General features: G+C 38.4%; 1 protein-coding gene and 1 long non-coding RNA gene across 3 annotated transcripts in view; both read right to left on the bottom strand.

Annotated features, from left to right (window-relative positions):
- Positions 1 to 369: 369 nt before the first annotated feature.
- Positions 370 to 2809, bottom strand: LOC121367240. Its single transcript, XR_005957350.1, has 2 exons — positions 815 to 2809; positions 370 to 692 (listed from the first exon to the last, which is right to left on the bottom strand). It is a non-coding gene; the product is annotated as an uncharacterized LOC121367240 (long non-coding RNA).
- A 1213-nt stretch (positions 2810 to 4022) lies between these two features.
- LOC121367245 (F-box/LRR-repeat protein 20-like) overlaps positions 4023 to 18816 on the bottom strand; it is a 37268-nt gene continuing 22474 nt past the window's right edge. For both annotated transcript variants that reach the window (XM_041491353.1, XM_041491354.1), the window contains exons 11-15: positions 13899 to 13959; positions 12874 to 12918; positions 11096 to 11152; positions 7665 to 7877; positions 4023 to 6327 (exon numbers count right to left, since the gene is read on the bottom strand). In XM_041491353.1, the coding sequence (XP_041347287.1) occupies positions 6220 to 6327; positions 7665 to 7877; positions 11096 to 11152; positions 12874 to 12918; positions 13899 to 13959 (484 nt within the window). In that variant the 3' untranslated portion in view covers positions 4023 to 6219. The remainder of the gene's footprint in view (positions 6328 to 7664; positions 7878 to 11095; positions 11153 to 12873; positions 12919 to 13898; positions 13960 to 18816) is intronic.

Below are 18816 nucleotides of genomic sequence, written 5' to 3'. Positions count from 1 at the left end.
TGTGGATAATAAAGACTGTATTACACTCGCGTGTGAATCGTACTGATTTTACGAAACTCATGTCAGGATTCATGCATTACCCTTGCTCTCGCTCTCAGTCGTCCTGACACTCGTTTCGTAAAATCAGTATGACACACAAACTTATATAATAATTTCTATGTATGTTAAAAGATATCGGATTCAAACCAAAGGACATTAAACGTTCTCAAATGATTTTCTTAATATATATGTATCAGTGGACCCCCAAAATTGTACTAACAATCTAGCAACAAATATTTTAGATAATACACATCAGTCTGACATTGAAAAATAAGCAGGCATATCTATCTGTACAAAGACGTATTTCACACAACATTGTTTCATACGACGTCGTATTACACACCGTGTATTTCATTTAACACATTACACATGACGTTATTTCACATAATGTCATATTATACGGTATATGTATTTCGCGTATCATATTACACATGACGTTATTTCACACGACGTATTCCACACGTGTAAATGTTGGTATCTCACTCGATACTTCATCACAATATACACACAAGTCTGTGCACAGAATTGTATCCAAAGTGAAAAAAGCGTTTTTATCATGTAAAAGATGAATATGAAAATCTTGTTCCACGTGACGGGACGTACAGCGTTACAGACATATCCACCGGCCTAGTTTGTTTGTTTGAACCACCTACCTTCTTGGTAAACAGACTTCATGTTATAACATGCATTCATACACAAGGCTTGAACTTAGGATGTACATGTACAGCGTTACAGACATATCCACCGGCCTAGTTTGTTTGTTTTAACCACCTACCTTCTTGGTAAACAGACTTCATGTTATAACATGCATTCATACACAAGGCTTGAACTTAGGATGTACATGTACAGCGTTACAGACATATCAACCGGCCTAGTTTGTTTGTTAGTTTTAACCACCTACCTTCTTGGTAAACACACTTCATGTTATAACATGCATTCATACACAGGGCTTGAACTTAGGATGTACATGTACAGCGTTACAGACATATCCACCGGAATCGTTTGTTTGTTTTAACCATCTACCTACATGTGCTTGGTAAACAGATTTCATGTTATAACATGCATTCATAGTCAGGGCTTGAACTTATTACCTACGGTACTGCTGAAATGTTTTTGTCACAGGCAAAATGCTCACTTTACGGCGTTTTTGAGACCGCCTACAGCAATTTTAAACCAGTAACGTTTGCAACAAAAACATACAAGATTGAAAACACAATATTATCTCTTCAAACAACAGCAATCATTTTTATCCAGCGACAAAAAGCTGCCGTCAGTACAGCTCCTAACCTATCACAGCTATGGAAATGGCCGTCCGTGCCTTCATTAAGTTCAAGCCCTGCAAATTTTGCTGTTTGCTTTGTTAAAAATGTCCAACTAACAGAGCATTTTAATGGATAAATTAGTTTTGTTCAACGACACCACTAGAGCACATTGATTTATTAATTGGCTACTGGATGTAAAACATGATCATTTTTGACAAGACAGCACATACCAAAACCTTTGATATACCAGTCGTGGTGCATTGGCTGGAACGAAAAACAGCTCAATAAGTCCACCGACGGGGATCGATCCTAGACCAACCGCGCATCAGGCATGCACTTTACCACTGGACTACATCCCGCCCCTGTTTTAATGGATAAAATCTTATAGGGAAGAAAACAAAATTAATGATAATATTGTTTAGTTGCTTTGTTATGATTTTTTCGACAAACATAGCACTTTAATGGATAAAATAATGTAGTGAACAAGAAAAGCGAAGATTTTACTGCATTATTTTTCATGATAAAATTATTTGGGCAAATACTGTGCAGATGAGCCCAATATGTTCACACAAACGTTCCAGGGATTCAAACAATCATTTAAAATAAATAAAACAGACAAATGTGCAAGAATTTTGGCTGGGTGGGGGAGGTGTCTATACAGTGACAACTGAAGTTTATAGGTGGGGGAGCTGTCTAGACAGTAGACTGAAGTTTATAGGTGGGAGAGCTGTCTAGACAGTAGCGACTGAAGTTTATAGGTGGGGGAAGTGTCTATACAATGATGACTGAAGTTTATAGGTGGGAGAGCTGTCTAGACAGTAGAGACTGAAGTTTATAGGGGGAGGATGTGTCTAGACAGTGGCCACTGAAGTTTATAGGTGGGGAGGTGTTTAAGACTGTGGCAACTGACGTTTATAGGTAGGGGTGTCTAAACAGTGGCGACTGAAGTTTATAGGTGGGGGAGCTGTCTAGACAGTGGCGACTGGTTTATAGGGGGAGGTGTCTAGACAGTCGCCAGTGAAGCTTATAGGTTGAGGTGTCTAGACAGTCGCCAGTGAAGTTTATAGGTTGAGGTGTCTAGACAGTCGCCAGTGAAGTTTATAGGTTGAGGTGTCTAGACAGTAGCGACTGAAGTTTATAGGGGGAGGTGTCTAGACAGTGGCGACTAAAGTCTATAGGGGGATCAAGTCATTCTGCCCTGGGAAATATATTGAGAAAAACGAAAATCTGCTTTAACAGGGAGGGGTTCTGACATAAGCCTGGAAAACTAAATTAATATATTCTCATTTCTGTTTTTGTTCCGAGTACACTGATTAATGAATCGTCAGCTATTTTATCATTCTGACACGTAGTCTGTAGAAGAAACTCTATACCTTTAGGGGTGCGGTTTAGCTCAGTCGGTTGAGTGCACGCTTGAGGTGCTTACGTCGTACGATCGAACCACCTCGGTGGATCCATTCAGGTGATTGGTTTTTTTTTAAATAATAATAATTCTCGTTCCAACCAGTGCACTACAACTGGAAAAAGGCTGTGGTATGTGCTTTCCTGTCTGTGGGTAAGTGCATATAAAAGATCCCTTGCTGCGTTGAAAAAAAATGTAGCGGGTTTCATCGGATGACTACGAGTCAGAATTACCAAACGTTTGACATCCATTTGCCGATGTTTAATTAATCAATATGCTCTAGTGGTGTCGTTAAACAGAAGAAACTTCTTCTAAATACATTTTTTCAAATTAAGAGCAAGGTATTTTTATTATGCACTTTTCCACAGACACGAATGTAACGTCTGCTGATAATGTGTGTGGCTTACCAGCATTAAAGTTAAAGTTGACCAGAGCAAATTGATTTATTAATAATCGGCTATTGGATGTCAAACATTTGGCAATTCTGACACAGTGTTACAGTGCCAATTTTCCATTAGTAGCAAGGGATCTTTTAGATGCACAAGACAGTCCATACATACATACACTGTAAACATCAAAATAACAGCTCATACCACAGCCTATGATATACCAGTTGTAGGGCACTGGTTTGAATGGGGAAAAAACAATTGGTCTACAAAGGGGGATCAATACTGCAACCAGAGTGCCTCCGGCGATCACTCTATACTGACTGAGCTAGAAAAAAGGCTCTGTTAGTTGGACAAGGAAACAAACTAGAAAGCATCATTTTATTTAATGACGCACTTGACACATTTTGGCGTTGGACGTATGAATAAGGATCTCTGTTAGCATGAAAAACTTTACAATAATAGAAAACGAAGTTCAGTCTCTTTGTGAAAACATCCACAGATTTGGTATCCATGCATCCCATGGGAGAGGGAGGTCCCACGGGTGGCAGGACCCTGCCCCTCCCGATTCTGGGGAGGGGGAGGTCACACGTGTCGCATGACCCTGCCCCTTCCAATTCGGGGGAGGTGGAGATCACACGGATCGCATGATCCTGCCCCTCCCAATTCAGCAGAGGGGGAGGTCACATGGATCGCATGACCCTGCCCCTCCCGATTCAGGAGAAGGGAAGGTCACACGGGTCGCATGACTCTGCCCCTCCCGATTCAGGGGAAGGGGAGGTCACACAGGTCGCATGACCCTGCCCCTCCCAATTCAGCAGAGGGGGAGTTAACACGGGTCGCATGACCCTGCCCCTCCCAATTTAAATGCCCTTTTTATTTACTTTTTTTTTTAAATTCATTATCCACAATATAAAACGCTAACAGATCAAAAAATGCATCACTGAGCATCTTTATTTGATACTTGTCCAAGAAGCCGCCAAAAACCAGTAACTCTTAGTCCCTCTGGGAACACAGGTTGTTTGTTTTCTGCAGATTCAAACTTAACTGCCCTTTGTGACCTCTCCTTTACAAAATCCTGGATCTGCCATGCACATTTCCATGACAATGATACCTGGCAATGTTTTGACACACCACGCATCTCCCGACATGGTTTCTTAGACATGGTTTCTTACACCTCCGTGTACGTGAGAGTTCCGTGAGAAAATCTCCAAACACATCACAGATCATTGGTTTGCAAGTCATGTTGTGACAAGCCATGTGACAACCACTTAAAGCATCCACTGCTCTTGGTCCTATCAAATAAAAGCTGCTTTCAGTAGCCACTGTTACCATAGCAATGACAGAAAGGTTATTAATATAAAAATAAATAATTAAACATAATTTAGTTACTATAATTGTGAAAGAAAGATTGTTACTTAAAAAAACAAAATACAGTGAATTTAAAAAAAAAATTAAAGTATTAAAACAAATGTGTTCTGGTTACTATAACTGAAAAGGTTTTGGTTTTTTTTTTTTAAGATATGCATTGTGGTTAAAATTAAACCATATGAATCGTATGTTAATTTAGGCTTATTTTAATATGCCAGAAGTAGGATTACTTTTTAAAATGTTCTACTTGTAATTGAGGAGAAGAACTTATTATATAAAAGCCTGAGTGAGTGAACTTGTAAACTAATTAACAGGCCGGAAAAGAAAAAAGTAAGCACAATTTCATCTCTAAGCAATGACTATGACTAATGAACAAAGAAGTATGATAACAAATTTAACAAATCTACTAAAATCTCTAGTAGAACAGTAGAAGTAGGAAAGTTAATAAGTAAAGTTTATCAAGGTTGGTGACAACGCTGGTAAATGGTTGATGACCAAGACGTAAGGCTAACCACGTTCAGTGAAAACTCTGGCCAAGGATTTTAGAATAAAAAAATTATAGGATTTTAAAATTAAGAAATTATAGGATTTTAAAATTAAGAAATAAGAAATTGTAGGATTTTAGAATTAAGAAATTTTATGAATGAAAGATTTAATAAGTCTACTAAAACTCTAGCCAAGGTTTTTTTTAATTGAAAACTTTAATAGAAGAAAAATGTAGCAAAGTCTACTGACAACTGGCTTAAGAGATTTAGAACAATAAAAAAACTGAATAAAAGTAGGATTTATTAAGCATACTGAAACTGATCTGCCTGTGGGTTTTAGAATTGAGAAACTGAATAAAAGTAAGATTGATTAAGCGTACTGAAACTGATCTGCCTGTGGGTTTTAGAATTGAGAAACTGAATAAAAGTAAGATTCATTAAGCGTACTGAAACTGATCTCACAGAGGGTTTTAGAATTGAGAAACTGAATAAAAGTACGATTTATTAAGCGTACTGAAACTGATCTGCCCGGTCAGAGGGTTTTAGAATTCAGAAATATAACAAAAGTAAGATTTAGCCAATCTAGTGAACACTGTGGCTGAAGGTTTTAAAAACCCAAGAAACTTTAATGAATGGCCGGTATACTGAAAGTGGCAATGTTGATCCCAGACAGGCAGACAGACAGACAGACAGACAGACATGCGAAACACTGAATAATCACAGAACAGCACCAGGCTCATCCATCTCGGCATCAACTTGTTACTCGACAAAAACACGTTATTGCCTTTCTCTCAACAACAACAATTAATCACATCACCATTTACTTAATGGCAGAAATGCATCGCAGTTTACTCAACAAGAAGAAAAATTCATTGCGTCGCTGTTGACTCAACAAGAAAAATTCATGGCTGTTTATTCAACGACAAAAATTGTTGTTATTCAACAACAAAAATTCATCGCTGTTTAATCAACGACAAAATTTTATTGCTGTTTACTCAACAACAAACATTAACCGCTGTTTACTCAACAACAAAAATTCATCGCTGTTTACTCAACGACAAAAATTTATCGCAGTTTACTCAACAACAAAAATTGATCACACTGCCGTTTCCTGGGACACAAATTCATCCGATCGCCGTTTACTCGTACAACATTTAATCACGGTTTACTTGACAGTGACGACCAGCTGTCATCCCTCCATCAGTGTGGTCTCCTATGACATGAATTGGCCTCGTGAAAACAGAACGGAAACGTCCAACCGACGCAGCCGTTCGTCAGAGTATAACGCAACATTTACAATATCTCTGGCGGCCCCCACCCACGGATGGTGGGGGAGTCACTGGTGCGAAGTAGGCGTGCACTTTTATATCAGGAAGTCGGGTCTAAAACAAAAGTAGAAGAAAACAATTGTTACTAAAATCATTAAAGTTGAGCAGGATTCTGTTTAACAAAGTGATCTTAGCGCTAGGATCAGCTAAAGTGTGAAGCTACCTTGTACCGTATGCACTAGAACTAAGATCGCTGTAAGTGCAAAGCTACGTTACGCTCTACTAATAGACCCATTAACCCGTAGCCTGCGTATCCCTGGTGATGAGCTGACAGTGATAGATTCTATTAATATGCAGCAATAATCAGTGTTAACAACGTGCGACCCACTCACCCGTAGCCTGCGTATCTCTGGTGATGAGCAATAATCAGTGTTAACAACGTGCGACCCACTCACCCGTAGCCTGCGTATCCCTGGTGATGAGCTGACAGTGATAGATTCTATTAATATGCAGCAATAATCAGTGTTAACAACGTGCGACCCACCCACCCATAGCCTGCGTATCCCTGGTGATGAGCTGACAGTGATAGATTCTATTAATATGCAGCAATAATCAGTGTTAACAACGTGCGACCCACTCACCCATAGCCTGCGTATCCCTGGTGATGAGCTGACAGTGATAGATTCTATTAATATGCAGCAATAATCAGTGTTAACAACGTGCGACCCACTCACCCGTAGCCTGCGTATCTCTGGTGATGAGCTGACAGTGATAGATTCTATTAATATGCAGCAATAATCAGTGTTAACAACGTGCGACCCACTCACCCGTAGCCTGCGTATCTCTGGTGATGAGCAATAATCAGTGTTAACAACGTGCGACCCACTCACCCATAGCCTGCGTATCCCTGGTGATGAGCCGACAGTGATAGATTCTATTAATATGCAGCAATAATCAGTGTTAACAACGTGCGACCCACTCACCCGTTGCCTGCGTATCTCTGGTGATGAGCAATAATCAGTGTTAACAATGTGCGACCCACTCACCCGTAGCCTGCGTATCTCTGGTGATGAGCAATTATCAGTGTTAACAACGTGCGACCCACTCACCCATAGCCTGCGTATCCCTGGTGATGAGCTGACAGTAATAGATTCTATTAATATGCAGCAATAATCAGTGTTAACAACGTGCGACACACTTACCCATAGCCTGTGTATCCCTAGTGATGAGCTGACAGTGATAGATTCTATTAATATGCAGCAATAATCAGTGTTAACAACGTGCGACACACTCACCCGTAGCCTGCGTATCTCTGGTGATGAGCAATTATCAGTGTTAACAACGTGCGACCCACTCACCCATAGCCTGCGTATCCCTGGTGATGAGCTGACAGTGATAGATTCTATTAATATGCAGCAATAATCAGTGTTAACAACATGCGACCCACTCACCCGTAGCCTGCGTATCCCGGCCCTTGTGATGAGCTGACAGTCGTAGAGTTCGATGCGCTCCAGACTCTGACAGCCCAGCAGGTGTTCGAGGGACGCGTCGGTCACCAGCGGGCAGTTGTCCAGCTCCAGGACCTCCAGGTGCTCGATGGCGCATGGGCTCTCACCCAGCTGACGGATTCCCTCGTCCGTTATCAGCTCACAGTGTGAAAGACTCTGCCAAATGACAAACAAGAGAAGAATGCTGAAATGACGTCTTAGCATATTGTTTAACTGCTAAAAATAAAATAAAAGAATGATGACTGTCATCCTTGCATATTGTTTAGCCATAAATTTTAAAAGTTTGTTTGGTTATGGCAAACGATAAACAAGAGAAGAATTATTAATGTCGTCCTAGCATATTGTGTAACCACTAAAAAAAAAAAAGTTTTGTTACAGCAAATGATAAAACAAGAAAGGAATGATGACTGCCATCCAAGCATATTGTTTAGTCAAAAATTTTAAAAGTTTGCTTTTTAATTATAAACGATAAACAAGAAAGGAGTGTTGAATTTTACCCCAGCAAAGTGTTTAACCGTAAATAAACTTTTGTTTTGTTTTGGTAAGTTATAAAGAAAAAAATAAGCGCTGAATATCACCCCATCCTACCTCATTGTTTAATCACAAAACAGGTTGTTTTGTTTAACTACACCACCGGATCACATTGGTTTGTTAATCAGTGGCTACTGGATGTCAATCACTTGATAATCCTGACAGTTAGTCCGAGATGGAACTTACTGTGATCAAATCACCTCAGGCGAACACATTGGTTTATTAATCAGTAGCTACTGGATGTCAATCACTTGATAATCCTGACAGTTAGTCTGAGATGGAACTTACTGTGATTAAATCACCTCAGGCGAACACATTGGTTTATTAATCAGTGGCTATTGCAGGGATGTGAAAGGGGCTGGAACAAAAAAGCATATGAAGTCGCCTATTCGACAATTATTGTCCGATCCGTTGATACTGGCAATTTCATCCAGCCAGGCCCAGTCAAATTTGTAGCGACATCCTTTATCAATGTCCTCAATTCTAACATCGACTGTGTGGTGTTAAATCCTCATGGTGGTCGGAGATTCGTATACGATTTTAACATCGACTGCACGGTGTAAAATCTTCATGATGGTCGGAGATTCGTTTACGATTTAACATCGACTGCACGGTGTAAAATCCTCATGATGGTCGGAGATTTGTTTACGATTTAGCATCGACTGCACGGTGTAAAATCTTCATGATGGTCGGAGATTCGTTTACGATTTAATATCGACTGCACGATGTAAAATCCTCATGATGGTCGGAGATTTGTTTACGATTTAACATCGACTGCATGGTGTAAAATCTTCATGATGGTCGGAGATTCGTTTACGATTTAACATCGACTGCACGGTGTAAAATCCTCATGATGGTCGGAGATTTGTTTACGATTTAACATCGACTGCACGGTGTAAAATCTTCATGATGGTCGGAGATTCGTTTACGATTTAGCATCGACTGCACGGTGTAAAATCCTCATGATGGTCGGAGATTTGTTTACGATTTAGCATCGACTGCACGGTGTAAAATCCTCATGATGGTCGGAGATTTGTTTACGATTTAGCTGAATGTTCAATGAGCTCACCTTCTTTCTTCTCAATTCAAACACAAAGGCTTTCAAATAGCATATCCTGGGTTGGACAAAACTGGCCAATCACAGCGAAGCTGATGAAATCCAGCCAAGGGAATGTACTACACGCGAATACTACTTGCGATCGCACAATATTACTTACGGCAGTCTTCATTTGCCAAAAGGCGCATTGGTTTTTACGGGGGGTTTATTAGACGAAATGAAAAAATGCATTTATGCATTTCCGCATAGCTCTCACATCCCTGCTACTGGATGTCAAACACTTGATAATCTTGACATCCCTGCTACTGAATGTCAAACACTTGATAATCTTGACATCCCTGCTACTGAATGTCAAACACTTGATAATCTTGACATCCCTGCTACTGAATGTCAAACACTTGATAATCTTGACATCCCTGCTACTGAATGTCAAACACTTGATAATCTTGACATCCCTGCTACTGGATGTCAAACACTTGATAATCTTGACATCCCTGCTACTGGATGTCAAACACTTGACAATCTTGACAGGTTGTCAGAGATGAAACTTACTAGGATCAAAGCACCTCAGGTGAGCGCTCCACTGACGGAGCTAGATCTCATCTGTCTAACAATTACAAAGAATAAATGCTTTCCGACTGACAGGTATTTTAACATAATTTGATAGTGTGTCCGTGACTGGTTATTAACTGTAATTAATGTACGGTGTTAATATTTAGGTGGGCGGGATGTAGCCCAGTTGGAAAGCACACGCCTGATGAGCGGTCAGTCTGAGTGGCATTCATAGTTACGGAAGGTAACGTTTTTATTTCACAATGCACTCAACACATTTTATTTACAGTTATATGGCGCCTGTCATATGGTTAAGGACCACACATATACTGAGAGAGGAAACCTGCTGCCGCCACTTCATGGGCTACTCTTTTCGAATAGCAGCAAGGGATCTTTTATATGCACCATCCCACAGACAGGACAGTACATACCACAGCCTTTGTTCACCAATTGTGGAGCACTGACTGGAATGACCGTTCGTAGTTAAATGCTGAAACAATGGCTCTGTCTACTTAAATATTAAAAGTTTATTTGTTCACCAATTGTGGAGCACTGGCTGGAACGACCGTTCGTAGTTAAATGCTGAAACAATGGCTCTGTCTACTTAAATATTAAGTTTATTTGTTCACCAATTGTGGAGCACTGACTGGAACGACCGTTCGTAGTTAAATGCTGAAACAATGGCTCTGTCTACTTAAATATTAAAAGTTTATTTGTTCACCAATTGTGGAGCACTGACTGGAACGACCGTTCGTAGTTAAATGCTGAAACAATGGCTCTGTCTACTTAAATATTAAAAGTTTATTTGTTCACCAATTGTGGAGCACTGGCTGGAATGACCGTTCATAGTTAAATGCTGAAACAATGGCTCTGTCTACTTAAATATTAAAAGTTTATTTCTCATTTTGTTAACACCACAAGAGCACACTGATTAATTAATCATCGGCTATTGGATGTCAAACATTTGGTAATTCTGACATACAGTCTTAGAAAAGAAACCCGCTACATTTTTCTATAGAAGAGCGAACTCCCAAGGAGATCGTTTACTGAACATTCAACCCCTCTTGCATTGCCACAAAGAGGACTGCCACTCCCAGACTACCGGTAGTTTACTAAATCAAACCTTAAACCCTCTTTGATGCCTGTGTTGGGATACAATCATGTGTAAGCTGATTACAATATACACTGTAGTCTTATTGGAATTTAACAAGACCAATCTTCACAGAAGACTTACCAGGGCCGCAAGTTTATTACAGTATAAAGCAAGATGAGCAAGGGTCGTGTCTGTTATCTGAAAGTACAGCAAAATTTACTACAGTATTTAAAGTAAGTCAATCAACAGTCAGACTTATTACCTGAAAGAACAGAAAAAATTATGATGGTATCAAAAAACAGGGCTAAATCTGTTATATGAAAGTATGAAACATTTTTATTCGAGTAATATATATAAAATTATGATATGCTTTAAAATATTAAATGAGTGGTAAAATATCAATGAGATATAAAATATCAACAAGTTTTAAAATACTAGAGTAATAATACCAAAAGCACAAATAAAATATGCAAATGAGGGGTTTATATATAATATACAGGAATGGGAAACGTTTTATACTCTCCCTTTCCATAGTGTGAAAGATACATCTTTAGCATAGTTTCAATATAGAATTCTGCACAGAATCCTGGCGACTAACAAATTCTTACATATGATTCATTATATTGATTCTAATGCTTGTAGCTTTTGTAGCAATTATCCAGAAACACTAATACATTTATTTTTTAAGTGTGACAAAGTTCATAATTTATGGAAAGAAGTAAAATCATGGATTTCATGTAAAACAGGAAACGAAATCAATTTCAGCAAAGATATTGTCATACACATGTATTTGGTAGAACTAATAACAAAAACAGTAGCTTCATAAATTGGTTAACTATAAATATCAAGTATTATATCTACAGTATGAAAATACAGAAAGAAAAATATAAATAGTGTTAAGAATATGTAAAAAACTAAATTTGATATCGAAAAATATATTGTTTTTAAAAATTGTAGCCATAAAAAATGGAATCCTTGGCTTGACCTTTTTATTGAATAAAATAGATTTCATCCAAAGCAAACCTTCTTAATTGTTTTTTCACAATACTGCCTTCTTTTAATGTTTTTTCTTCTCTTCCATACACGTTTCCTACCCTTCCAAGCACCCTTTTTTCTTTCTATCTATTTTACTACTCTGTTTTGAGTTTAAGTTAAATTACATCTTATACATTATTCCTATACGTGTGAAATAATAATACAGTAGTAGTAATAGTAATCGTAATGATGGTAGAAGATAATAATAATAATGATAAATGTATTATTGTCTATTGCAATTTATCCTTTAAATTAATTTTATTTTTCTTTCCTTCAATCTTTCTTTCTTCTTTCTTTCTCTCCTTCGTTCTCTTTATTTCTATTATTGATAGCTTCTCTGTTAAGCCCATAAAACTATAAACTATATTTTACATGTATCTATGTCCATTATTACTGTTAAATTAATGTGATATTATATATATTATATATATACATATAATAATAACTTGGATATATTATACTTTGACTTCCATGGTTTATTTACATACAATACTGTTTCGTACAGGTCGCGATGTTTGTGCGAACCTGCACTCTTCAGTGCATAGACCAGAGTGATTTGTATAGAACATTAATTACGGCGACGTGTCTCTTCTAATCATATATAGATATATATATTATTCACTTATGTACAATGTTTAACATATTAAATGATTGTAAACCCTGGCACTACTATAATTGTTTTCTGGGCTCAATAAACGTTATTTAAAAAAAAAAAAAGTTTTAAAATATCAACAAGTGGTAGAATAAGTTGTAAAATATTAAAACATTATGAAATATCAACAAGTTATAGAATACTGACAATTTGTAGAATATCAACAAGTTGTAGAATATCATCAAGTTGTAAAATATCAACATTCAAATTGAAGAATATTGCCACCACTAACCTGGATACATTCTTCGAGATCCATCTTCTCCAGCTGATGACAATTCTAAAACAAATTAAATAGTTTTCAGACAAGAAGGAGATGCAGAATGTTCATACAGACTGAGTGATGAAATATCCATTTCAACCCCGAGTAACTTAAACAATGTTCATACACACTGAGTGATAAAATATCCATTTCAACCCCGAGTAACTTAAACAATGTTCATACAAACTTAGTGATAAAATATCCATTTCAACCCAGAGTAACTTACAACAATGTTCACACAGACTGAGTGATAAAATATCCATTTCAACCCTGAGTAACTTACAACAATGTTCACACAGACTGAGTGATGAAATATCCATTTCAACCCTGAGTAACTTACAACAATGTTCACACAGACTGAGTGATGAAATATCCATTTCAACCCAGAGTAACTTACAACAATGTTCACACAGACTGAGTGATAAAATATCCATTTCAACCCTGAGTAACTTACAACAATGTTCACACAGACTGAGTGATGAAATATCCATTTCAACCCCGAGTAACTTACAACAATGTTCAGTACAAACTGAGTGATAAAATATCCATTTCAACACTGAGTAACTTACAACAATGTTCACACAGACTGAGTGATAAAATATCCATTTCAACCCTGAGTAACTTACAACAATGTTCATACAGTGATAAAATATCCATTTCAACCCTGAGTAACTTACAACAATGTTCACACAGACTGAGTGATAAAATATCCATTTCAACCCCGAGTAACTTACAACAATGTTCATACAAACCTTGATTATATGATAAAATCTGGATGTGTAAACAACCAAATATTCAACAATACAAACTAACATTACATTTTAGTAAGAAAACTGTTCAATACAAACATGGACCCCATCCCACAAAGTGATCTTGATGCTAAGATTACCTTAAGTCTATAACTACCTTATGCACTGAAGGGGGATCTTAGCGCTAAGATGGCTTCCTGGAACGGGCACTTGGACTACATGTTAGTACTAAACGTGCTCAATACAAACCCTGGCTAAAGCCTGAAAGCCGTTGTCGGTGAGGTGGGTACAGCTGGCAACCTCCAGGGTCCTGCAGATAAAAAACGTATCACACTTAGTGTCAAAACCAGTTAATCGCATACATTGAGAACACTAAACGGGTTTCTGTGTGAGACCACTTACATTACGAGTGTGTTTTCAATAGTACATCACAAGCGCTGTACCACTCATCTTCATAAATCAAGGCTAATATTCGTTCCTCGTATTCAGCCTTGATACATGTCGTCAAAAAATCGTGCCACAAAATGCTTAAATGTCATTGGATGCGATGAGATCTGATTGCAACGAATCGCAACGCTCCTTATAGATTCCCTTGTTATTGTAAACAAAGATGGCAGCGTCAGCGTCCGGCGGTTAATTTTTGATATTGCTTTCAAGATTGTCACATGTTACCGATGCTGTGATTGGTCAGCGATGTCATCGTGTAAGGGACATAATCGTTGTTACAAATTTTCTTCCAATAGAGGGTGCTAGTAGTGGATATTAGTAATCTTGACTACATGTATCAAGGCTGAATACGAGGAACGAATATTAGCCTTGATTTATGAAGATGTGTACCACTGGGCTAAGTCCCGCCCCACAATGTGAAGAGACGGACAATATCACATGGATATCTGTTCCACCAAGGTGCAATACAAATATACACGTAGCAGAGCTTCTAGATTATGGTAGTCCCACTCCCATGGTTTGTGATATTCAATGTTGGGCTAGTAAATAACTACTATTGTCATGCCCGATGGCTAGTGAAAAAAAGTTGTTAAATGCTGCATTTATGTCTATTTGGTAAATATGAATATCCTGCCCCTACCTCCACCCACCAATCTTAGTGTTTTTAATCTGTATCTTCCTCTTTAGGTAACATATCTGATTATTATTAGCAGTAAAACTGTATTAAGTAAAGAAGGGCTAGTGAATTTTTATTTGCGGCTAGTAAATGTTTTTAATCACTGATTCCAAGGCTAGTGGATTTAGCCCTGACTTAGGATGTTAGCTTTATCCTTATTACGCTGAATGGGAAATTACGCTCGGCAAGCTCCAAGTGGAATTCCCCATTCTTACCTTGACAGGACAAAGCCGATTATCCTATGTTATTAACTAGCTATTCTCCATTTAATTGTTCTTGAGAATGAGGAATTCTGGATATATCTGGAACATTGCCAAAACTAATAAAACAATTTGTTTCAATGACACCACTATACAGCACTTTGATTTATTGATCATCAGCTAGTGAATGTCAAACATTTGGTCATTTGACATATAGACCCACTACATTTTTTTCTATAAGTAGTAAAGGGTCTTTTATACACACCATTTCACAGACAGGAAAGTACATACCAGTATTTGATATTACAGTTGTGGAGCACTGGCTGGAATGAGAAATAGCCCAATGGGCCTACCAATGGGGATCGATCTTAGACCGACCACGTATCAGGCGAGCGCTTTACCACTGACCTCTCTCACCCAAAGTCAAAAGTAAGACAGAAAGCAAATACTGACTGTGAAACTGATCATCAGAAAGCATATTGCATGAATGAATGAATGAATGAATGAATGAATGAATGACGTCATGAAGCAGGGTTACTTTATTTATGTTATATGGCATGCTATTATCATCTAATTTCTTTATACATGTAGCTCATAAAGAGAGTGAAATTTTGTATCTAAAGTTAGTTTTTTCTTAAACTCCAGCATGTAAAGCAAACAAATCCATATTTCATAGTGGGGATGATTTCTAGGCCTGTTGAAATTGTCAACTTCGCCAACCAAGGGGTTGGTAAGTACATGTAGGTCTACTATGTTTAAAATACATAGGTCTACTATGTTTAAAATACATAGTTCCTATATCTGATGCCACAGATCATTAGCTGGATCATGTTTTAGTTCACTTATGCAGGGGACAATATTTCGAAATCTGAGGTAACTGGAAGTCGGTTCACATGGTTTTTACCTAGGTAACCAATTGTTCGGTTATGTGAATTATATTTGCGTAACCCGTGGGTTACCTGATCGGTTACCTCAAAATTACGTTGAAATTATATTTTAAATACATAGTTGTTAGCTCAAACATAAAGTTAAAACAAAATACAAAAGAAAACATTTTACAATAAAAATGTTTTTAATGCTTGGTACAGTTAATATTGTAAAAGAACTGAATATCAGCCCCAGTACTGAAACAAAATACAGGGCATAGCCAGAAAGTTTTTTAGCGGGGGCATTCAGTGGGCCTTCCCCTGTGAAAATTTTGAAACTCAGGACCGTTGTAGATTCATTCTGAGCCTTTTCAGAGGCATTTGTTTTCTATCTTTTTTCGAGTCAATTTTAAGAGGATATTTTATAGAACAATTACATACAGCCTCGACCTATTCCCGGATTTTGGTTTTGCATTACGCACATGCCTACTGTGCGTAATGGGCGCTACGTCTTTGAAATAGATACATAATCATTTGGAAGGATTCTTTTTTTTCATTTTGCAGTGGCTATGTTACTTTTACTTTATCGATGGTACTTCTATACTACAGTGACATTCTAAATATTTGTTTTTTAAAGCTCATTATGCGATGTTAGTATTTTTCAATTTTTGTGACACTTTTGGATTCCTGTTTACGTTAAAACTGTTTTTAACATATGTAAAATTATAGGCAATCCAATATTCTGTCTACATATATTCCTTTAGAAATAAAATAGCAGCAGATAAAAAACTTTTGGCATGACTCTATACTGAACATTTACTTTAGACTGGTTGCAAATTACAACTGTTGCAATATAACGTTGCTTAATGGTTTGCTGCACATCAAGTATCTAAAATTCAGCCTAAACATTTGTAGAAATACTAGTAGTATGTTTGCGTGAATAAACATCCTGTAATCGTGAAGTTTGCAAGTTTAATTTCTGAACGTTTACAGGTCATGACATACTGGTAACCAGTTTGCGGATCACGTAAATTTAATTTTGCCCTGCTTATGGTGTAAAATGTATATGTTGACTAGTACAAACGCTACAAGAAGAAACCCGATGCACCTATCTGAAAGACTGTGACCTGCTTTCTAATAGGGGTATCAGGTTTCTTCTTGTAGCACTTGTACTAGTCGTTGACATGTAAGTTTAATCTCAGAAATGCACTAAAACGTGATCCAACTAAAGGTATATGGCATCAGAGTTAGGATACTGTGAGAACTTGTCAAAATGGATAAGACCCCCATTGCTATTGTTTGTGGTAAATTCCTCACTTGTAACAGGAATACATCTATAAATATGTCGTACATAAACGGATTACGTCATGCGGTAGGCCCTATGTACATTATACTATTGGGGGTGTTTACACAACAGACAGTGGCAGCTATAGAAGGTATAGTAATAGAGGCGCACTGCACACCATCACGTTACCATACTGATACCAAATAAACTTACATGCTAAGGGAGCTAAAAAGTACTCTCCTTGAACTCAGATGCGTGATAGGAAAGTGAGAGTGATTTCCCTTTACATGGTAATGACCGATATTATGATACTGCAGCCTACTTCCTGACAATTCTGATCCTGGGAACTAACATAGGCATACAGGTTCCCATTTTTGTAAGGGGGTTGGGGCGCAGGCTGAGTTTTGCCCAAATTATACAAAAATGGCCGAATCTGGATACCAACATTTATTGACATAGACGTCTCTGAACCTCGTTTTGGATATAGGCATGTTAATAAAGTTAAAAGTAAAAAAGTATTCACATTAGCATCACTGCTAATGAATCACCAAGCATTTAGCATCACTGCTAATGAATCACCAAGCATTTAGCATCACTGCTAATGAATCACCAAGCATTTTTAAGTGGATCACAACTAATATAATTGTGGGTAGAATTTTTCAGGTCAGCTCATTTAGCATGGATTTGAGGATTTGCTCCAGTCCCCCTGTCTCAAATGTTTTCGTTTGAACTGGTCTAAGTGGAGTGATAGGAAGTGAGAGTGATTAGCAAGGACTTATACTGTGAACTCTGAGTGACATAGGGGGCGGGACGTAGCAAGGACTTATACTGTGAACTCTGAGCGACATACATGTAGGGGGTGGGACGTAGCAAGGACTTATACTGTGAACTCTGAGCGACATAGGGGACGGGACATAGCAAGGACTTATACTGTGAACTCTGAGGGACATAGGGGGCGGGACGTAGCAAGGACTTATACTGTGAACTCTGAGAGACATAGGGGACGGGACGTAGCAAGGACTTATACTGTGAACTCTGAGTGACATAGTGGATGGGATGTAGCAAGGACTTATACTGTGAACTCTGAGAGACATAGGGGCGGGACGTAGCAAGGACTTATACTGTGAATGAGCGACATACATGTAGGGGGCGGGACGTAGCAAGGACTTATACTGTGAACTCTGAGCGACATACATGTAGGGGGCGGGACGTAGCAAGGACTTATACTGTGAACTCTGAGGGACATAGGGGACGGGACGTAGCAAGGACTTATACTGTGAACTCTGAGCGACATAGGGGGCGGGACGTAGCAAGGACTTATACTGTGAACTCTGAGGGACATAGGGGGCGGGACGTAGCAAGGACTTATACTGTGAACTCTGAGAGACATAGGGGGCGGGACGTAGCAAGGACTTATACTGTGAACTCTGAGTGACATAGGGGGCGGGACGTAGCAAGGACTTATACTGTGAACTCTGAGTGACATAGGGGACGGGACGTAGCAAGGACTTATACTGTGAACTCTGAGCGACATAGGGGACGGGACATAGCAAGGACTTATACTGTGAACTCTGGGGACATAGGGGGCGGGACGTAGCAAGGACTTATACTGTGAACTCTGAGAGACATAGGGGACGGGACGTAGCAAGGACTTATACTGTGAACTCTGAGTGACATAGGGGGCGGGACGTAG

Source organism: Gigantopelta aegis, unplaced genomic scaffold (assembly GCF_016097555.1).
Source record: "Gigantopelta aegis isolate Gae_Host unplaced genomic scaffold, Gae_host_genome scaffold72, whole genome shotgun sequence".
In the NCBI taxonomy this organism is placed as follows: domain Eukaryota; kingdom Metazoa; phylum Mollusca; class Gastropoda; order Neomphalida; family Peltospiridae; genus Gigantopelta; species Gigantopelta aegis.
Note: the sequence above shows the minus strand (reverse complement) of the source record. Positions and strands in the feature narration are given on the sequence as shown.